Below are 17,344 nucleotides of genomic sequence, written 5' to 3' on the forward strand. Positions count from 1 at the left end.
TCTCCTGGCACACTTGTTTTCTTATTTTAGTCAATGCAGTGGAAATACCTTCCTTCTCTTTGACATACATATGTCTGAACAGCAGGCTCTGACTTAAAATAGTTCTGCTTTACTAGCCCTCGTGTAAAAGGACTGTACTGAACCTTGTATTTATGAACATATACTGAACCTGATCTGTGTATTTTCGCAGTTTTCATTCGTACTTGATTGCTGCCAGTGATTCTTCTTACTTGCCATTTACTGCCTGTACTTTTGCATGGTATCACTTCTTTTTGTTTCTCCCACAATTTTTACCTCTTTCTATTGCATCTCACAATATTTTAACCTGTACTTTCCACAGATAACTCAAAATATAGGTCTTACTCCTGTCAGTTAGACTAAGTCATGCTTTCTTGACTCAGACTTCTGTGGAGAAAAGACCTCTGAAATCTTCCAGAGAAGATAAAGAAGATATAATGAATTCTGGAAATCAGCTTTTTATGCTATGCACATGTTCTTGCTTCTGAGTGGAAGACCAAGAGTTATTTCTCAAAGTGTCAAAGAAAACTTCTTCACACCACTGAATGTTACAAATCTCACTTAAGATTGCTGGTGACATCTTGTCTTGTTTATCATAGTCTAAGAAATGATAGCAACTTTTAACTTTTAAACTATATTGCAGGATTTGAAAATGACTTAGACTTTCTGAATACACAGTTTCCTGAGCTTAAAACTGCAAAATGCAAGAAGCAGGATATGGTATGAAATTAAAGTCCTTGTCTAGAGAAAAATGAATGAGGTTTTTCTTTCTCTCTCTCTCTTTTTTTTTTTTTTTTTTTCCTTCTCACCAAAATTGTATCATGAGAAAAGACAGAATAGCCTAAAGAAGTCTTCCGGATGTATTCCCTACTGAACACTTTACAGGAATGATTAAAAACTAGGCAAAGGAAAAGCCTACCTTCATCAAGTTTTCTGATTTTATTAATAAATGACTTGAAAAGATTCAAACCTAGCAATCCCGTTTTCCATAATATATAATAGGCTACAGATTATAGAACAGGAAGGCCTCTGTAAATACCAGACAATGTTTTCTAGCTGCTAAAAACATGAAATACGTAAAACAGAAATATGTAGAGGCATATGTGTGCCAGGTGGGTCTATGCCCACACCAACACCCAGAATCGACCCAATTTGGTTAATAACACACAAATAACTTGAGACAGGAGCTACTTAAAGACCAGAACCAACTCTTTGGCATGGAAATTAAAATGAACACTCCTGGAGGTTCAAGTATTTGATGTAATGAATGTTTAACTGTTTATTCCAGAGAAGAGAGCCATAAGGAGGAAAAGTATCCCCCACGCAGAACATCTTGTAGTTTGCTCGTTTGTTTATTCACCTTGGGAAGATAAGGAGCTGGGAAGTCAAATCCCTGCAGGCAGGGAATGAAAGAACTCGAAACCGAGTCTCATAATTTAGCTTGGCTGAGGACTCCTGGGGCAGAAAACTGACAACTACACTTCTGAAAAATTATGTGATGCCAGCCCTTGAATTTGCTCTTTTCTTTCTTCTTTTCCATCTTCCATTTGATACTATTCTGTAAATTTAGGTTGAATTTATGAATAGCTTCAGGGGGACCAAAACCATGTTTTTCAGCAAATGTACCTTTCACTTAATTTTCTTTCTCACTTCAAGCATCAGGTTGCTCAATTACTTCAAAATTCTGTTGATATGAGCAATTAATACACAAATAATGTAACTGGAATAAGAGTCCATGGAAATTTAATAGCGATGCCTTTTATTGATGGATGGGTGCCTCACATCAATTTTTCCTCATCAGATTTAATTTTATTATTAGTTAATGTAAGAAGTATTAATTGAATTCTTACCCTGCAGGTCTAAATTTAAAAGTTTCCGTATACTATGAAAAAGAAAAATGCTCTAACAGAAACCGGAAAATGTAGTGCTCCTACTAAGATTTCAGTAAGTCTGACCTATACCCTCCCGTCCCTCCTAGTGACAACAGAAGAAGATAAACCTTGTGCCACCATTCTCCCTGTGCCTCAAAGTTACTAGGGTTTTGTATGCATTTGGTGTCAAGCCCTGGTTTCTCCTCATGGAAAAGCTGTCTCCAATACCTCTGTGTCGAGCACGCATTTAAAATATACTCCATGATGTGCAATAACAGAAGCTAAGCAGCGACTGCAATTCCTGCTTGTGGGATATGTTCACGAGTGTGGTTTTTTTTTGCAATGTATGTATGTCTGACCTCCTGATATAAAGATTGTGCCTATAGTATGTATCGCCATACAAATACTTTGGAATTAATTTGTAGAAAAAGCATCTTCCATGTTTCATGTAAGATAATTCCTTAAAGAATGTTATTAGCTGTAACATAAGAGGAAAAATAATCAGGTAACTAGACACAATAATCAACAGAAAGATAATAAAAAATCTCGAATAAAACTGAAAATGGGATGCTTATAGCGAGAGTTTGTATGTTTGTTTTCTTTTCTCAGTAGAGGGCATCCTCAAAACAGTAACAGCAGGCAACAACAACAGCAGGCAATAATAAATACCATTTAACCTAAATCCCTGGAAAGTAGAACAAAGCTTTCTGTGATCATTCCATCGCAACCCCCTACAACACTGACTGTAGCTGCTTTCATCAAGTTTGTGCCAGCTAACGGGCCCGCTTAACTATCGTGATCTGACTTAAAATATGAGAAATCAACATGTCTACTGGACTTTGCTCATTTTATTAGGCAAGCAAATCACAGGAAAACTAAAATATTGGAGTTGCAATTTTTAATGCCCTGTCTCACACAGAAGAAAGAACTCCATGGTTCAAACATTCAGGACCGTATTTCCTACTGTAAAAACGGTTTCCATGACCCTGGAGAAAGTGTACGCATTTCAAACACTTCTGCTCATTAGGAAAACTAATCAGTAGTTGTATTCAGGAAGATGAACATTTGATTTTGCCAATAAGTAACTTTATCCAACTTTTTCTCTCAAGAAAACAAACACTACAACTTGAAATGGAAATAGACAAAACATGTTACTCTTTCAATAGACAAGAACACCACAACACTCTACACAGACTGTATTCTACACTATTTAATGATCTATAAACATATATTATTATCATATATGGTGAAACATTTACGTTCTATGCTTAATTTACTATACAGGCAACGCTGATATCTTAACAACAGTGTTCACATTATCTGGCCTGAAAAATCTCTTTAGCAACAGCCCATAAAAGGTGGGATGAAAACAAATCACTCAAACGTCTTCCACTGCTCTATCCCCCTGCCAGCCACCTTTAATTTGCTTCGCTGCAATAGGATTTTGTGATAGAAAGTTATTAAATCACCAAGCCCATGACTTCTTTCTCATGACAGCAGAACAGACTAAATGACCTTGGCTAATTTCAATGAGCCACATCATATTGTATTAAGGCAAAAAGATGAGAAAGACAGTAATATACAAAGAACTGGTATTTGGATGGTAAAATGAGAAGATTAAAAAAAAAAAAAAAAAAAAAAAAAAAAAGGCAAGATATGCTTTTGCCCAGACAAATGCTCTTATTTACTAGCAGCTCTGATCCAAAGCAAAAATGCTTATCATCTTCTTATGTCCATGCTTTTTTCGCTTTTCTGTCTTATAACCAGTGAAAAAGTAAGAAGTTTAATACAAAATGTAGAGTGGTTGCAGAGGAAATAATTTTGAATGTTACCTGATGGTTTCAGCAGCCCCCCAGTACATCAGAAGCAATGTGAGATTTCCTGAGGGTACAAGGATTCAGTAACCTGATGTGACACTTGTACAGCACAGTCTTAGAGGGTGATGAGTGATTTCAAAGTTGTCAGAATAAACCAAATGAGTTTACAGAAATTTCTTTTGCTGGTGTGCATAGGAAAAGACTCATGAGAAAACAGTGGGAACATTTACAATTTACTAATTTAGATTTGCGTTGTTCCTTTGAAATACAACTTCATGAGAAAGGAAAAGCAGAAAAAAAAAAAAAAAAAAGTTTAGGATATAAATGTATCTCCATAACTCTATACTTTTATACTTTCTAATTCTTGAAAGGCCTGAAGATTCCATGAAGTTCTGAAATTTCTATTTTTGCCTCTGGTAAACACTACTTAAAACTTCCTAGTGTTCCAGCTGTAGAAGTGCCAGAGTGAATACATGCTTCAGTAATAGCAGCACTAATCTTCATCTTGTAACAAACAATTCATTCAAAAAGCTTAAACAGAAAAATAATGCTCTGATTATAGGCTGCTGCAAACATAACAATTATTTGGCTAAATCTTCTGTATGTGTGTTTTGCAGGTGTTTTTTTTTTGTTTTGTTTTGTTTTTTTAATACTAAAGGATCCAGAGCTTGCTTTTGTATATTTTATTGACTAGAGATTAAAGCTCAGATCACAATTAACAAAGATCCAAGTAATCCAAAGATTTGGCAGAATTCTATCAGATCTCAGTTAAGTTCAGTTAAACTGAGTTTTAATTAAAAAAGAAAGTATCTCAAGTAACCTCGTGATCTCTCCTAGATTTTCTTAATCTTAATTAGCCCATTAAAACGTGTCGGGTTACATCTAGGTAATGTATCAAAAACATTTTCAAGTTATTTTCATAAGACAGTCTTCCGAATGTAATGCAGATGCTCCTGAGTGTCTAGGCTCGTCCTGTCAGTGGTGTTAGGTAGGCAGACAGGTAGACATGCAGGCAATTACCTTATGAGTGACTCTCAAAATAGCAAGGGCTTTAATGGATGCTGCAGTCTTGCTATTATGATTAATTTCAATATGAGATGGTATAAGCAATCTGAATAATCAGTATTTCAGATGGGAAACATACAGTCACATTTTTCCATCAACTCTGACTTCGGAGGGGAGCTGCTGTGACTCAGAGCCCGGACAAGCAACACAAGTGCAGGTCACGAGCTCCCCTGAGCCCAGGCCAGCAGCTGTGGCACTTCACAGAGATGGGATACTGGCCAGATACTACTGATAGCTAATCAGCGGAAGTATTTGGAATGAAAGTGCCCTCCAGAACCTTCTCACTCTGGGCACTTCAGGGGTTTAGTGCGAGTGGAGACCTCCAGCGAGTCCCAACAGCATTTCTGCTTTCCCCTCCCCAAATCTGGCTTGTCTACCCTCCAACCAAAGAATTATAGAGCATAATGCATGGCGAGGGTGTGACAGAAGACCATTTAATGAAACCCCTATGTACTTTACTGCTAATGTGTCCACTGGACAACTGTACACACGTGGGCTGTTGAATCTGTTATTTTGTCTTGTCAGCCATACCAGATAAACTTGCAGTATTCCCGTGACATGATGCAACACTGCCCACAGAAATGCAATGGATGTTGCAGTGTAATGCAAAATAAACGTCATCTTTTAAGTCGGAGCAGCAAACTGGGCTCTCACCTGAGCATCTGCTATTTCTGTCAGTTTTGCTTCTCAGTAATTGTTCCCAAAATGTTCTGTATTATGATAAATTGACACAGAGCCAAAGATTTGCAGAACATTTGTGCTAGCATTACTTTTTTTTTTCAGTATTCTTCTAGTATTTTCTGGCTGAAATATCCATAATTTTAGCATAATAATTCCTGCAGCTATTAATAATGATGTATTTCTTAAGCTAGTTAAGTGAAAAAGGTCATTTCTACATTCTGTAGAAGTTCTTGTTTTCTACAGCTCTAAATCAGAGACAGACTGGAAACTACTTTTGGCATATCAAATTCAATTTTTTTGCCAAATATATAAAAAGTACGGATTTATAGAACTGTACAGACCACCTCTGCAGCCCTATTAAAAACCCTTCCTAAGATTCATAGGAATGTGACTGTAATGCTCTAGAAATTATCTTAAGGATATATCTAATCCTTTACCTACTCGATGCCAAGTTACTCCATCTAATCCTTGACAGATATTTGTCTAAATTGTTCCTAAAAGTTTTGGGGAAAAAATGAGGCATTGTCACCTTCAAAATACCAAATCAGCCACCAAATCAGTGGCTGGAGCAAGCTGAAGTGACATGGTACCTGCCCTAATGGACCACTGGCAGGCCGCTGCCTAGGCCCGTGTTGGCAATGCCCTCGGCGAGCTCACCGAGCGTGGTGCTCTGGCATGAACCATGGGAAGAAAAGACTCAGAGCTCTAACCGTGCGGCCTGCAGTAATCCGGTGACTCCCCTGTGGCACAAGGATTCTCAGCGTGTTGCTCTGCTGAGCTTTAAAAGTGGCTGAAAATGCAACTGAAATAAAGATGTGGCTCTCAAAAGAAACATGAAGAACGGTGCTACCGAAAAAAAGCTAAACCGTCAAGAAAAAGGTCTGAACCAGTCCTCTGCCAGAAAAGCTCCATTCTGGGTCTAGTTCTGGCATTTTACCTAGTTCTGTACATTTTACCTGAGCCTTATCACGCCTCCAAACAGCTGATGGGCACTGACCCCGACCTGGCAAGTCACACCAAGGTGAAATTATCTGGGAAGCCTCAGGACACCAAACAGCCCCAGCCTACAGTTTAAACAAGGAGCAAGTATATACTTGCTTACACTTTCAGCATCTGTAAAGCATTCTTCAATTAGTCAAAAAATAGCTAAGAAATCAAAATGACCAAATACGGATGCTTTATCTCTAATACACACAGTGAGTTTCAGTTTCAGTGAACTAAGCACCCCTTCTCCTCTGAAGGACATTGGAACACATAATGTGAAACAACCATACATAATAAAACATTTTTTATTTCATATTGCCACAACCCCTCCTGAATTTATGCATTGCATTCACCAGCAAAAAATGCAGACGTGCTTGAACTAAAAGATGATGAGAAAGGAAAGTCATTGTATTTACTACTATTCCCTTGAAATTCCACATACATTACCATTTCACACTGCAGATATGATCATATTTTTACTTGCCCAGGGAAAGGTGTAGGCCTGAATATCTCTCTCAAAGATAGTAATATAATGAATTAACATAAGAATGTTAAATTTGGAGAAAGAAATGAGGATAGTTCCAGTTACTGAATGCTTGTGCTCCATTAGTTCTCGAGCATTACTGGAAGCCTTCACCCTTGCGGAGCTGTGACCTGATCACTGAGATGTCCCTGCCACGGTCACTTGCCCCATAACTTACCTACACAGAGCAATCAGCAGATCATTGCAGCATAGGTCTGTGACCAACCGAGTTGTGTGCAGCTCAGTATTTAGAACTGATATTACCCCCCTGATCAATCAAATATATCATGTGAATAATCTTAATTAAGGAGTAACATAATTTGAATGCCATTTTTACCACAAATACGAGAAAAATACTAACAATTCAGCTAGGTTTCTGGAACAGCTTTGCAGCTTTTGGCCACATATCACGTGTATACTCAGTCCTTAAAAAAATACAGCAACAGAATGGCTCTGCAGTCCCCCCATTCATGGTTCTGATGCATACATATGTATAAAATAGTTAATACTATATTGCATTCATATCAAACATATCATAATAACACATTAGTGGCAGCTGTTAGCAAATTATATGACCATAATGTAATAGTATTGTTTCCTTATTCTTTGGTTTTGTTGATAGAAATGTGTCCACTAATATTTTCAAGAACCACCTCTAATAAGCAGGTCAAAATATATAATGGCGACAAAATATTAATGAGTTGTTAACCTCTTCTGAGATGAGTTACTGGGAGACAACTTTACATTCTTCTTAAGAATTTATTTAAAAATACTTCATCCTATATGTGTTCTGTGACCAAATGTTTACTTTTAGTATGTTTAAGTAAATGTTATGGTAATTTATTAGAGTATGCATTAATTGTACCACTGGGAAGTTTTCATATTCATATATGATAATAAAGAAAGGACTGGGAATCAATAACCTTGCAAGGCTGATTTAAGCATAAATTGAAAGGGCATGCATGAAGACAAGTGATATTATGTCATATTACATATGAAAACCAAATGTATTTAATTAACACTAATATAGGATTTTAGTTTTGGTCAATTTCTTTTTCCAGTTCCATTGTTCTCCTAATTAAAAGAGTTAAAACAATAATTATTCAGCTTTGGCAGTTTTTAATCCTTTGTCACTCAATCCAGATTTACAGAAATACACGAATCATTGAGAAATACACATTTAAATTGTAGTTAATGGATTAATACTATTCTTTTTTTAAAAAAAAAAATCATAAAGCCTCAGTAAGGACCAAGTATTGCTTTGGCCAATTTAACTTTTTTTTGGATGCTGGAACCAGTGCTGAAATCAAGATGCTGACACAAATTTTGATTTTCTGTAATGCTTGTTGAACAAGCACTACAAAAGTAGAGCCTTCAAGAAATGATTCCCATCACTGTGAATAAGAATTGTCATATATTGTATGACAGCCTGTATCCTCACCTGGTTACATAAAAATAACTATTTGTAGTTTTGTGAAGTCAGCAGTATTGCGCTGATTAATTCCAGGTGGCGTTTTTTGTTCCTTATTTAATTTTCTTTATATGGCTTATTTTTGGTGTGGGCTTGGATTTTACTATGACAGTTCTGTAAATCTGTCCAAATGAACCTTTAAATTCTAATTTAACTTTCTGAACTGTACCACTAATTGTACCTTTTCCTGTATACTGTCACATTGGATTCTAGCTGAAGTCCCAGAACCTGTTCCCGAGTTTCTGTTTTTGAACATAAGTCCTGTTAAGGATCATCAGCAATTATTTGCCTTGCAGTGAAGTCAACTGATTGAAAATAGTTGACATGTTAATGATTGATGGTATCCTAGATTTGAGCTTAAAATGACAGCCCCATAACTGTCCCCAAGGCAGAGCTTAATAAAACTTCTGAGTATTACAGTTGAGGCGTTAAAAAAAAAATGACTTACACCAATTTCTATTTAGGATTTCTCATTGCCAGAATTAGGTAGGTACACTCCTAACCATTTGATAATTCAAATAAAATCGTCCCCATAAGCAAGCTCTAAATGCAAAATAATGCTCATGGCAAACCTAATGTCTTTTTCACCATTGGTTTCATATTCTTTTTTGTTTAAATGAATCATAAGAAAAAAGAAATTCTGGCAAACATTATGCTGCCCAACTTTTGTTTCCTAATAAAGGGTTTCCTCATCATTCTCTTGGAATAACCAGTTCCATCATACAATCTTACTAAAAGTCTGAAACCCTGCATGTGCTTTCTATTCTTATTTGCTTCATACAAAAAAAAAAAAAAAAATACTTGAAATGTACATTACAATTAATTTTTGCTTTACATGTATATATATTCCCAAGAAGAAAGTTCTAGTTCTCTTTGAGCTCAAGAAAAAAAAAATATAAAAAAAAAAAGACCAGGTTAAAACATTTTTTCCTCAGGAAATCTACTCACCCCGACAATGTACTCCTTCATCGTACCCATCAGAACAGTCGTACACACCGTTGCAGAGCTGGGACAAGTGAATGCATTTGTTTGTGCCGATGCAGGAAATATAATTCAGGGTGCACTTGAAATCCACTTCCTCAGGACCTAAAAAAAGACACAGAACATTTCTTACATATACTTTTAGACTTCTGTATCTACAGCAAGGCAAAAAAAAAGTTCTCTATTGCATAGTATTCCCATTTTGAATCTGAGGGCAACACTCCACATATCAGTCCATTCTGATGACTTTGGGCACATTATCATTGCTGTAATTAGGGAAATTAAAATCATCAGGTAATGATTAGTGCAATTAAAAGGAAATCAAGGGGTCAGAGAAGATTACTTCCCAAAATACAGGAGATAAAATATTGCATTTTTTTTTTCTTCAAGTTAAACTTTTCAGAAGCTAAAATTAAACTTCACAAACATTAAAAAGTATCACAGATTTGCAACTACCTTTTGAATCCCAGTGTAGGGAATTCTACGGTCATTAGAATAATAGGTACTTATATTAATATCCACTGTTTAGCTATATGGATAATCTTAGATATTTATGGAATTACATATAAATGCTACACATTTATGGCTGCATTAGATCGCAGGAACTGTCCCTCCATCCCAGGAGTGTGGAGCCATGCAGTACAAGGCAGGGGACGATAAGGATGCCGTGATCGCTCCCTTGGGGATGCAATCCCCATGCAATCACTCTGCATCCCCTTATCTCTGAAGTGTAAGTAGAGGGATTTTCAAGGCTTTCTGTTGTTTATTGCTTTGCGAGGGTTTTGAGTGATTAAAAAACCAACGAACATTATAATTTCACATGAGATGGACTTTGAGATCTTTAACACATTACAGAACACGTGTAGGTCTGAAGGGTTTAGCTCATTTAGAGGATGAATAATACATAACTTATGCACAGTAACTGAGCTCCACAGAGGTGTGGAAGTTTTCAGGAAACAACTTGCAGCACCTTGACTGCTTGTGTCGGAGCCTTGGGTCTGCGCTAAACTGACAGCTTTTAACAGTCCTCCAGGGAAATATCACCTCGGATGCACCGTGCTCAGGTGCAATAAGCTTTCACCTTCTCCAAGGCACTAACTGCAAGACGAAGGACAGAGAACACACAGAAGCTGAGAGCTCTGGGAAAATCTCAGCTTTGGCAGGTTTCGCCTCTTGGAGTCAGCAGGCCAAAGTGAAGCTGAGCTCCAGAGGGCATTTAGGATTTTTAAACAACTACAGAAAGCTCTTAGCACAAACCACGAAATAAAAATCCTTACTTTAAACAAGCGTCCCATTTAGAAGACTGAAGCATGACCTTTCACTGCTGCCCTGCACACCAGCAGGTGCCCACCGTTTGGAGCAGGCGCACCCAGCACCCTTCCCAGGGGTTCCCGGTGTCCCTCCTGCCTGGCTCTGATGGGGTGACACCGATTACGTCCTCGATACCCCCGTCACTGACGGACAGAGCACAGTGCCCTCATGCTAGGGATAAACGAGTGGTGTGCACAGGGATCAAAGTACGCTGTCTGGCATGCATTATTTTTATTATATCCATATTTTATCATATCCGTGTTAGGATATGACGACAGTAGTAACAAAATCTGTTGGGAAGGAGAGAGCTGTGACCTCCCGGCACTGGCACAGACCAGCAGCAGGCAAGGAAGCGAGAGGCAGGGGTGAAGCAGCTCTCTTCCCTTCTTCCCATCTTCCCTTCCTGCTGGGCAGCACAGCCACCGGGTGGGGTTCTGCTTCTTGTCATTGTTGGTTTTGCTTGGACTTTTGGCATTTTACTGTTTTCTCCCCCCCCCGAGGCAGGACACCTATGAAGCATCCCATGCACGGGAAGCTCACCACTGTGCCTAAAATCTCTGGCAGTGCTGGCTGCCCTCCAGGACTGGCTGCACTCTGCAGGGCCTTCAGAGAGCATAGAGCAGCTCAGCACAGCCAAACGCTGTGTCACCTAGGTCAAATAAAACTGGAATGCTTAATTTGGTTCCTATTTCAGTTCCACAAGGACTTGAAGGCACCTAAAATTTAACAAAACTAAACTAATTAATTATCTGATTGTCAGTTACAGCTTGCCTATTCATTGCATTGGAGCAACTGTGAATAGTCTGGGGAGAAGAAAAACTACCTTTAAAATAGAGAACATTCATAAAATAAATAAACAAATAAATAAAACCTTACATCTGTGGAGTATGGAAGCCATGGTACTTGTGTTACTTACATATAAACCTAAGATTGCCAGAGTGCTTTCAGCATTCACAGATCACAATCAAACAGAAAACCGCAGTCTGTGACCAAAAATAGATAAGCCCATGTATTTTTCTTCTAAAAAAAATGAGTGAAAAGAATGAAACTCTTAATTAACATTTAAAATCTCAACAGGAAGAAGCTGATAAGCATATGTCTGAAGATTTCAGTATTTAATTTTCACTTGATGCTTTTTATTTTAGAATACAAAGTCTCCTTCAGGACACAAATATACTGTGATTTGAAATATATTATCTAACTTAAAATTAGTAGTAGGGGGCTTCCTAAATTATATTTCTTTCCGAGGGAGCAGTGTGCTGGGAAACTGAAACATTGCTCACAATATTTTGTTTCCAAGAGAGATTTAGTTCATCACTTGGGAAAACAAGAAGGTTATGAATAGAAGGGATTAACTTATTAAGGTGATTGATTACGGTAAATTCACCTGTACTTTTTTGTTAAACTGACTTACACCAGGAGATGACCTTTGGTCCAAAAAAGGGTGAAATGCCTGCAAAATGACAGGTCTCAATTATACAATAATGTCAGTGGAATAAGAGCATGTCCCAAGGCCTCGGAGCAGCCCAAAATTCCCCGTCTTCACAGAATAAAAACCCGAAGCTGAGCACCAGGCCGCGTGGTGCTGTGCTCTTGGTGCAGCACACACTCCTTCGAGTGGATCTGACCCCGCTGCTGCACATCCCGAAACCTCCAACGCAAGAAGAGATGAGCAGCTCCTTATCTTGTTTACTCCTCTCCCCTTTTCCTTGAGCAGACAGCCACTTCTGGCAGTTTTATCAAGTGAACTTTGGGAAAAGGAATTTAAAAGTGTTCTTCTTCAAAATAATCTCAGTGTATTTTACATCAGCGTGAGAATGCTAAGAACATAAAAGACGGATGGTGTCTTTTCTTCCCTTCAAAAGACACGATAATTCATAGCCTTGCAGCTTGGTGGAAAATAGTCAAATTGCTGCCTGCAATTATGGCAGTACAGCATCCCAGCACTTCAAACACTCGCACCACGACATCGCTCGGAGGGCTGAGGACTGAAGCCGCCTGCTCCTGTAGCTCTGTGCAGCATTCTGGGCTGGCATGGGAAGAGACTTGGCCACCGCCTCCGTGGTGTAACTGCCTCGTGTGGCAGGGCACAAGAGCCTAGGGCAGTGGGCACCTCGCTGAGGTCAGCTCATGGCCAGCCCAGGGTGGGCACAGGACAGGATCAGGCCTTGTGAGGGTCGTGGGGTTCAGCACGACCCCAGGACGGCCAGGCAAGGCAGCTCTCTGCTTCTTTCCCCACATCCTGCAGAAGGCTGCCTGTGCCTCGGGAGCCGATGAAAGCAGGCAGACCAGGATTCATTTCAGATCCACATTTCTTTGTCTGCTTGGCCAGGATGACCATTTCTGATTTGGTCACCCTGTGTCAAGGCTCGCTTCATCCTCCCAGCCTGTGAAGCATGGAAAAACCTGGCACTGTCGTTTTGCCGTACCTGGGCCACACACAGTGAATGCAGCTCGTGTCCCTTCAGAAGAACTGTGTTTCCTTCAGCGGGAGTTGAGAAGAGCTAGGAGAGTCCTTGGGATGCCCACCACATCCAGCACAACCTGCTTTCCCCACATTAGCAGAGACATTTCACCATGCACTTTTGACATGGTATCTGTCTTGAGTTCATGCTCATTTATAACCACATCTGCACCTGTGTTGCTCCAGGCTATACTAAATTTCCAACTAAAGGATGCAACTGAGAACATGCAAGCTGATTATTTCCACTAGGTTTTGTTATCACAAGCAAGGTGCAAGTGGTTTTCATCAGCCAAAATTATGGGTGAACATTATTTCATTACGTACATTTCCTTCTAGAAGCATTCCTCCAAATTTAATTTAACATTCAGTGCTAACTTTACGGAGGAGTTACAAAGCATGAATAAAAGATAATTGCAAAGATTGTAGAGATGGCCAGACAAAAGGAAGCACGCTACGGTACTCAATGAAAATTCAAGGTCCACAAAAATTTATTAAATTATAGTCAAAAATACACCCTCACTTCTTGCAAACTCATTTAGGGATGCTCATATATGACAGCTGTTACCAAAAGAAAAACAAAATAAATAAATAAAATAAAAAATACATCAAGGCTGCTAGTTCTGAGTTTATTTTTTCACCTTTGTCTTTCTCAGGATGGTTTTCATCCTGAGTTTGATCCTAGTCTGTTTTAAATAACAGACTAGGTAGACAAATGTAGCACATCCCTTAAAAATGCATTTAATTTACTTGAAATCCAGCAATTTTCTAGCAGCTCTAATCCTGAGCTGCCCTCAGCCACAAGAAACAATTACTCCAACCTGTGGGGTGTCTTCAAAATTGACATCTGTGCTGTACATCAGTGATGAACAGATCCATCCTGCTCTCCTAAGGGTCCTCCTGGACTCAGGTGCCCCAGCAGTGAGCAGTTACCCAGAACAAAGCCTATTCCATGGGTTTGGCAGCCCTTGAATTCAGCTCTGTCCTTATGTGTGGGTGGGCATCCTGCAGAAGACATTTTGTACTGGTGTCCACCTCAAGCATCGATCTGGCAGTAGGCAAAATCTTACCCAAAGACAAAATTGGTATTTGTGATGCAAATACCGGACCCAAACATGTCTTTTTCTGTTCTGACTGCAGCACACGTTCCTCTAGGGAGGTTCTGTGTAACAGCTACCTAGGTTTTCTCTGCAGTATTGATGAATGAAGATGATTAATGACTGCAATTAAGCCAAAATGGCCCAAAGTTTAAGAAACGATAATCCACACAACTTTTGGGATTCCTCTGGATAAATACAGGCTTAAATGAAAATACTTCACTATGGCACGATACAGTTTGTGGTTTGCCCAACACTCTCTGCAGACTGTCGGGTCCAATTCTTCCCTGAAGCATCCCTGTGGCACTGCTGGTGTGCCATTTCTGCTGGGGATGCTGGGTGCAGTGTAAGATTTTTAAGACCAAAGAACTGGTTTGGGGGATTAGACTAGATGATCTTTCAATGTCCCTTCCAATCCCTAGCATTCTGTGATTAAGAAAATTAAGACCCCCTCTTGTTAGCTCTTGCCAACAGGAAACAACCTGCCCCATGCAGCCAAAGTCATATGAAATGTGTGACATAGTTTAAAAAGTGTGAGAAATCATCCACGCCGTGTTTTTGGTTTGGTTTGGTTTTGGTCAGATCACTGACAATTACTAGGATTTTTAGGAGTGCTTATCTTTTATAAATCTTGATATTACATCTTAAATGTGATGTTTGTGGCCCTGCCAGGACAAGATATACCTTAAAAATATTTAGGTTTTAGGGCTAAATTATGAATATTAAGAAGCGGTTCCATTTGTAGGAAAACTAGAGATTTACGTGAACATGAGTCTATTCTTCATAATCTTCATTACTATCATGATTAATGCATCATGATTAATTCTATTTATACTCAATGTTTGCTAACTTCCAAGAGGTTGAATACTACAGATCATTTTCTGCACTTGCAGGTTATGTTAAATTCAAACTAAACACACATCATAACCCATGGTATCATAATACCTTACAAAGTCATTCTTCACACAGGTATCAAATCTGTAGCATAACTAAATGCACAATTTAAATACAAGGACTTTGAAATATTGGGATTAATTTATGAAAATTAATTAAAATATTTTTTTTTTCCTTTGGTATTTTACGTATATGCAAAGGATTTCCTATTTAATAAGGATTTGTGCATCATAAGTTACCCTTATTCATTCATTTCTTCTCTTCTTTATCCTTGTGCTTTATTCACCCACACAGACTGACAGTAAGTATAAGTTTGAAGTCACCTTCAATTAACTTAGGTATTCAGCTGTCCACGAGAGAGAAAAAGAATAACAAACACTTACGCTTAAGCATGGGCCATTGAGAAGAAGAAGAAAGCAGACAAAATATTGTGCTGCTCGAGGCAGAACAATAGCTGTTCTCTCTGACCTCACAAACACAGAGTATTCTCTCCATAGTATTTCACTACGAAGAATGGAACCAGCAGCAGTGAGAAAGATTGGGAATGTGCAAATGAATGAATATATTTATTGCATGCCCTGTGACCAAACAGAAGGTGAGACTGCCAAAGCCTGGAGAAAGCAATACTGAAATAGAAACAACAAAGAAACCGCACAACTTCAGAAATCAAAAGATTGCTTTGAGTCATCGCAGTTCTGAAATCTGCATTGATTCACAGCCCCTGCAGTCCTTGTGCTGAGCACCTCATCCCTCCTCTCTCAGAAGGAAGGAGTATGGGCACGGACAGCCCTCCAGTGCCTACCTCCCCTTTCAACAGGTTTGGCTCTTCGGGCTTTGTATAGGGACAAGAAACAGCTATTCAGCTGTTTTAATACACTGCAGTTGTGAATATAAATATAGGAAATGGGTCTTGCACAGTTTTAAACCTCTATTTTTTCTTAAATACTGCTAAATTTTACCCTTAAATTTTCATTTGAATTAGTCATAAATGGAAAAAAAAAAAAAATACATGGTCAAGAAAAAAATGCATTCTCTCAAAGGAATTATTAAAAAAAAAAAAAAAACTCATAGTAGGCAGAAAATACTAATAAAAACATCTAGCTCTAGAGAAAATAGGTTTGTGTTTTGAAGCAAGAAGAATGAAGAACTCATAAGAGGACATACATACCATGAACTTTTCTTGAAAATCAAGTCTATCTCTTATCTTGCAAGACTCAGCGTGCCAGCGTGCCAGCTGTGTTTGATTAAAAGCAACAATAACACAATCCTCACCATTAGGATCTTCCATCACAACTGCCCAGCATAATATAGTTACGCCTCAATAAGTTTTAGTATTTTTATATACTTGCTCAATGACCGCAGCTTCAACTTGTGCAGTAAAATTTCTTCATACAGACGCCAAGAAAGAAAGAATTTATGTTCTTTGCTACAGTCCCTAAAAATTAAAAAGCTAAAGCACGGTGTTATTACGCCCTTGTATGTAGGATGTATCAGAATACAAAGGAAGATTCTTGTATGTGCCTATACATATGCAAACCCATTGTTAATGTATGTTCCCTGTCTGTTCTTGGAGCACAGACTGTCATATATTTGTCAGTGCAGACTGTAGGAAGAGGTGAAAAAAATGCTCTCAGTTTTCGGGAAGCAAAAATAATTAATATTCTTTGTATCAGGAGATACAAAAAAGCTTTGTTAATGGATTTTTTGGTGATTTAGGTGATTTACTACAACACACTAAAGCAAAACTTTATGATCAAGAAAGAAAGGAGTAGTTTCTTTATTTTTTTTTATGTAGATGATCGTTCCTCATTAGTTATAAGGAACCTATTTTTAATCTGGAGATTTTTACTTAATTAGTGTCTCACATCTCAAGGCTGTCTCGTGTCAACTCTTGTAATGACTTGATGTCTATGTGCAATACAGAATGGGTTGCTAATAGAGTCTCAGTTTGAGAAGAATGATAATGAGGTGAACAAAGAAGTGTTAATTACTTACACAATTAAAGTACCTAATACCAGCAATATTGTAACACATCTACACTTATAGATATTTACATAGAACCACTGGGTATAAATGTCAGTGGGAAAAGGCAGGTAGACACCTGGTATTTATAGGACAATGCAGTGGTGTAACAGCTGGACACAACATAGAATGATCCCCAATTCCCAGC

At 38.4% G+C, this 17,344-nt stretch overlaps 1 protein-coding gene across 1 annotated transcript in view; it reads right to left on the reverse strand.

Annotated features, from left to right (window-relative positions):
• The window catches only part of LRP1B (LDL receptor related protein 1B), a 674,736-nt gene that overhangs the window by 402,607 nt on the left and 254,785 nt on the right, over positions 1–17,344 (reverse strand). The window contains exon 3 of the mRNA XM_035332355.1: positions 9,379–9,516. Coding sequence (XP_035188246.1) covers positions 9,379–9,516 — 138 coding nt within the window. The remainder of the gene's footprint in view (positions 1–9,378; positions 9,517–17,344) is intronic.

The sequence above is a fragment of the Oxyura jamaicensis genome, chromosome 7 (assembly GCF_011077185.1).
Source record: "Oxyura jamaicensis isolate SHBP4307 breed ruddy duck chromosome 7, BPBGC_Ojam_1.0, whole genome shotgun sequence".
Classification (NCBI taxonomy): domain Eukaryota; kingdom Metazoa; phylum Chordata; class Aves; order Anseriformes; family Anatidae; genus Oxyura; species Oxyura jamaicensis.